At 35.4% G+C, this 6,079-nt stretch overlaps 1 protein-coding gene across 2 annotated transcripts in view; it reads right to left on the bottom strand.

Annotated features, from left to right (window-relative positions):
* The window catches only part of LOC106879029 (uncharacterized), a 106,411-nt gene that overhangs the window by 86,069 nt on the left and 14,263 nt on the right, over nt 1-6,079 (bottom strand). For both annotated transcript variants that reach the window (XM_052977325.1, XM_052977324.1), the window contains exon 3: nt 3,236-3,426. In XM_052977325.1, coding sequence (XP_052833285.1) covers nt 3,236-3,290 — 55 coding nt within the window. In that variant the 5' untranslated portion in view covers nt 3,291-3,426. The remainder of the gene's footprint in view (nt 1-3,235; nt 3,427-6,079) is intronic.

The following is a 6,079-nucleotide window of genomic DNA, read 5'->3' as shown; positions in this document are numbered from 1 at the left end:
TACTACATTAGTTTATGTACATTTAACATTTATAGTACAATTGGAAAGTAAAAGTCATTTTGTCGTATAGAATTACGACTTAAAATTCACACTAGCAAATCCTTCATACTAACTGCTAGAGTTCACAACAATTCAAATAAGTCTTGTTGGATTTTTATCATAGACATGGCATAAAAAATAGCCAATATCTCAAGGAGTGAGTGTCATGGAGTTTAGTAACATCCTACGAACACTGATTAATTTCCCCAAAATCAGGGTTTTCATAACTGCTCATACCTGAATTCTAAGAACCGTATTTCGTGAAAGAATTCTCTTTGACGAAAGTTTAGAATCCAAATATGGGCAGTAATTTTAACCAATAGGATACCAAATATTATGCTTGTTCGGGCAAACGACCATTACGTCATATTGCTGCCTTTTATGAGTTGCTACATGAGCCCTTCACCAGAAAAATTGTCAATTTTGCGAAAAAATAAAAATCATAATACATATATACTTCAATACAATGTTTGAATCAATACTTTTAGCAAGTCAAATATACAAATTTACAAAGGATCCACAAACTTACAATGTTAAAGAAATGAAAATAACCGCTCATCACGGTTTAACAATATATATAAAAGTCAATGTCTTTATGTGTGTTCATGTGTTACTTATACATTCAAAAACTATTGCACTGATCCTAATGAAATTTGGAACACAAAATCCAAGCCTAGGGAGAAGGGTAATGCTGTGTGTTTCATGCAATTTCATGGACTAAAATTAATGAATGGATCCTTATGATATTTGGAACTTACATTCGATACATAAGGGCAGGTATAATGGAATATGTTTGGTTTTAATTTGAGATGGCTTAAAGGGGCAGAACCCCCATGAAAATTCATAAATTTTCAATGTTGATGAAATTTCAACCATAGGTAATTGACACACATCAAGAAGTATTCTCAAAGTTTCCACTTCTCATGAGGATTCTAAGACTCCCTAATGGGGGTCTTAACTCCAAAATTTTAGTCATTTTTAATGATCCAAAACTAGGTCAAAAGTACTGAATGGATCTTTATGAAATTTGGAAATTATATTCTATGCATATGGACCAGAACCCCCATGAAAATTCATATATTTTTTCTGTTGATGAAATCTTAACCATAAATATTAGACACAAATGAAGAAATATTTCTAAAATTTCATCTTCTTAGAAGTTACAAAGACCTCTTCATGGAGACTTAACAGCCACAATTTACTCATTTTATCTATATATGTGTATGCCCTAAGTAAGGCATGTGTAAAATTTTAATGAAAATGGTTGTGTAGTTCTCAAGTTTTAGGGATTCACACAGACAGACACACACACGCACATTCTCATCTTTATATATATAATCTAAAAGAAAAAGAAAGAGAGAAGCAAGAAATACAAACATATTTCATTTTTTCATTTATTCATTTATGATTTATTTGTTTTATTTATTTGATTATTTATATTTTGGGTGGTGAATGGTTTTCTATGTTTCAGAGCCATTAAGACTGGTAGGAGCAAAATACTATCTTCAGACTAGACCCCTGGTCCAAAATGCTTGTAATGGAGCAGACTCTACTGAAGGTACCCAAGGACCAGGTGGTGGTGCTTGCTTGCAATAGAGTGGACTCTGTTAGAAGCATCCAAAGACCAGGAGACAACATTAAAGTGAGGGAAGGATTAAGTCTTCCGTTCAGGAATGAAAAGGTTCCCTCTGATGGGCATCTACTTAGCTTCTCTCTAGAAAATTTTTTCTGCAAGATATTGTTCCAACCAAGACACTGAGAGAAAACATCTGTCCAAAGTACTGCCCTGTGGAATTGAACTCAAAATCATGTCCTTGCAAAACAAGCTTCTCAATCACATCACCATGCCGTTCACCAACCTAAACACTTTAACCTTTTCCAACCCAGCTGAAACTGGCGCTGTAGTACAAACGTCTTGTTTACATAAGTTTTGAATTAAAATCTTCCACCAAACCTTAGTCACAATTTATGTTCCTAACACTAACTGAATGATAACTAAGTTATTTTACTAAATACTTTGTTATATTTAAAATTAATTGAAAGAAACACAGAGCATCTCTAAATAAATATGGTAATGAAAGGGTTAAATTGACTTAGTAATTAGCTACACATATCCTTATAATCCTTATATGTGTAATGAAGTCAAGACTTGATTATCACAGATTATGATTAGATTATGGAATTTCGTTATAATATGGAAATAAAGCAAAGCTGTCGTTGGCAAATGAATATGACCTGGTAACGTACCAGGTTATTTTCTATTTGTTTTAGGTTGCTATGTAGTCACAGATAAACATAGACATCCTCTGAGATCTCCTGCCCTTAATACAGTGTAACATCAAGAATTTAACAGCTGGAGGAAGGAGGGCAGCTGAAAAAAAAAAGGTACTTATTTTCAGGTGTGACATGAAAAGAATCCCCTTGTTCAAAGATGCAATGCATCGCCCTGTCTAAGAATTGAACCCATGAACCTATGTTTGTGAACCCAACATCTTGAGCCTTCACAAAGGTTAAATAATAATAAAGAAACAGTATGATATTGGTTATTATTATGAAATTAAACTGATTTTAGTTCAATAAAGTAATTATGTTTAGAGTAAGAATCGTAATTTTGGCAGAAAACACTTTTTTTTGTTGGGGTAGGGTGAAGAATGTTCTGTCATCATAGAACCTCACAAAGAATGGTGCAAACAAGCTCCCTTTAAATGGGAAGACCAAGTTCAAATGACTGCAGTAGCATTTAACTTTTAGCTACCATATTTCTGTTGAAATGCACTGCCATTAATTTTGGAAGTTGTGAAGAATTCATTGAAATAACTTTGTCATTATGAAGCTAATGTTTGGAACATGACATGAGATTTTGAAGGAAGGTTTTACTTCAGATCATTTTAAAACAGGGAATGTCTATAATTCAACCAGGAGTGACGTTATTATGCGGTTTGGGATCAAAAAAGATTAAACCAAGTGACAGATAAAGTCAACCGCCCAAGAACAGGAACAGAAATGAACTCTACAACAAGCTACCACAGAATCCCCAGCTATCCAGTTCCACTCTTTAGACTTTAGCTGACCTGAGGCTGTTGCACAAGCCCCTAATCCAAGGTACCATACAGTAGAAACTGACCTGAAAACAAACCTCTTCATTATACACAGCCATACATAATGATTGCAGAAATAAATAAATAAGAGAACTTACAAAGGAAATGAGGTAAAACAAGGAATGAAATACTCCAATAGGGAAGAACCAACATGGCAGTGGATGGAACGAATTGGATGTTCTTGACAAATGGTAACTTTCCTTTTATTCTTGAAATCTTTTGTAAACAATCAGTGTTGATTAGACTTTTCTAAATGTTTGTAGACAGGAGTATTATTAATTTCTTTAAACTGTAAAGAAAAAGAATAAAATTTTTGGGACTTCAAATTATTGGGTTTGTTTTGGGTTCTTTTTTTTTAAATAAATCAACACAAAATTTTTCTGAAAGTTCCCCAAAATAAAAAAAAAAGTTATCCCTGATTATATAGGATGCTTAAAGCAGAGTATAATGAGTGTAATATTATTGTCAATGCAGATATGTTTGATGCTAGTTCGAACTGGGGAACAAGCTATTCAGTGCACTTTGTCACGGAGAATATATCTGGCTTGTTGACAATATATCTCGCTTGGTGTGTGCTGATCTAGGTGTATACACACCATTTGTCAACAAATGGGATATATTTTCCATGACCAAACGCAGTTCAAGCATATTCGGACTGACAATAACATAGTGAAAATTATCAAAAATTAATTTCATATCACATAAATATCATTTTTTCTAGAGAAAACCAAAAGACGAATGATCACAATAAGCAGTCAGCTACCCTACCCTAGTTGTTACCACTCACCAATGTAGGATTTCTCACCATACAGGTGACCGGCACAGCCGTAAGACGCATTACGGATCTACAGCAATTGGAAGGGCATGACCCAACTCAAACATTAACAATTGTGTGACATGAGGGCTAAGGAGAAATGAAAGTGCCATCACTGGAGTTTGCCAAAGATCACTATGCTGATAGGTAACTGAACAGAATAAATTTGCAATCTATAAATCTCTTTAAATGACCAATCACTTATCTGGAAAGGCCTTGAAATCAATGTTACCATCTGGGGACTATCTCTGACCCAATGATAATAAAAAGACTCAAAGGAGATCTGCAACCAAATAGCTTTACTCAAAATAACACTATGCAACTGAATCAGTGGAGGCAAAGCTGCCTCTCCTTTACTTGACAATTTATGCACCACATTGCAGAAATCACAATTTAAGTATATCTGAAAGCAAACTCTTACACTGTTGTCCCAATGAAATACAAATAACGCACATCTTCTATCCTCAGGTAACTTGAAAGACTACAACTGTATTCGTCTTGACTAAATTGTGAGGGCTAAGCCCCCATTAAGGGGTTTTACTAACCTCCTAAGAAGTTGAAATTTTAGGAATATTACTTCATTTGTGTCCAATAGCTATCGTTTAAAATTTCACCAACAGCAAAAATACTTGAATTTTCATGGGGGTTGTGGCCTCATTTATGCTCCCTCATTTTCTAACATATACTGCATTACATCCGCTCCTATGCTTAGAATATAATTTCCTAATTTCATAAAGATTCATTCAGTACGTTTTACCTTGTTTTGGATCATTAAAAAATTACTAAAATTTGGGAGTTAAACCCCCATTAGAGGGTCTTAGCACTTTGGGAATACTTCTTGATTTATGTCAATTACCTATGGTTGAAATTTCATCAACATCAGAAATTTATGAATTTTCATTTGGGGGGGGGGGGGTCTGCCCCATTTAAGCCCCACTCAAATTCAAATCAAACAAACTGCATTATACTCACCCTTATGCACTGAATCTAAGTTCCAAATATCATAAGGATCCATTCAGTAATTTTGGTCCATGAAAAATGACTAAAATTTGGGGATTAAGCCCTCATTAGGGGGTAATAGAATCATCCAAAGAAATGGAAATTTGGGGCATATTCTTAATTTAATTCTAATACCAGTGGTTCAAATTTCATCAAAATCTGAAGCATATGAATTTTCACTGGGGGTTCTGTCCCCTTTTATGCCCCCTTAAAATTGTATGAAACATCGTGGCCGTTGCCAGTACCGCCTGACTGGCCTTCATGCCAGTGACACGTAAAATCACCCACTACACTCTCGGAGTGGTTGGCGTTAGGAAGGGCATCCAGCTGTAGAAACTCTGCCAGATCAGATTGGAGCCTGGTGTAGCCATCTGGTTCGCCAGTCCTCAGTCAAAGCATCCAACCCATGCTAGCATGGAAAGTGGACGTTAAACAATGATACAGCATTACCCTTCTCCCTAGGCTTGGATTTTGCTTTCCAAATTTCATTAGGATCCGTCCAATAGTCTTTGAGTCTATAAGTAACACACAGACAGTGAATTTTACATAATAGATACATATATGTATGTATATATATACTCAACGTGGTGCTCTAGCATGGCCACAGTCAAATGACTGAAACAATTAAAAGAATGTAATTATGCATGTGTCATCATTTCCATTATTATCTTAACCATAAATGCATAGATTCAACGGATGGTAGTAAAGTAGATTTCCTGCAGCTGGATCCCCTTCCTGTCACCGACCTTCATTTGTTTCCAAGGGAGGTAATAATACTTCCACCTTGGCCATACACATTTCCACAAAAGATTGGAAACGAAGGACTTTGCATGATGGTGACGCTCATTATAAGTATCCCATGATATAAAGACAAGGAGACACACACACACATGCACACACACACTTGCACACACACACACACACACACACATGCACACACACATGTACACTCATTTGCTACTTATCAATTCCACTCACAAGGCTTCTGTTTGATTGGCCCAGAGCTTTTGTAGAAGGTACTTGTCCAAAGGAGTGTTAAATGGTATTGAACTCAAAACAATAGAGATGGAAAGCTACTCCTAAAACATGGTTTGTGATCCATATCCTGTTGCAAGAATATCAGTAAACA

This window comes from Octopus bimaculoides, chromosome 28, assembly GCF_001194135.2.
Source record: "Octopus bimaculoides isolate UCB-OBI-ISO-001 chromosome 28, ASM119413v2, whole genome shotgun sequence".
In the NCBI taxonomy this organism is placed as follows: Eukaryota; Metazoa; Mollusca; class Cephalopoda; order Octopoda; family Octopodidae; genus Octopus; species Octopus bimaculoides.
The sequence above is the reverse complement of the archived record's forward strand: the minus strand, read 5'-3'. Positions and strand labels throughout refer to the sequence as shown.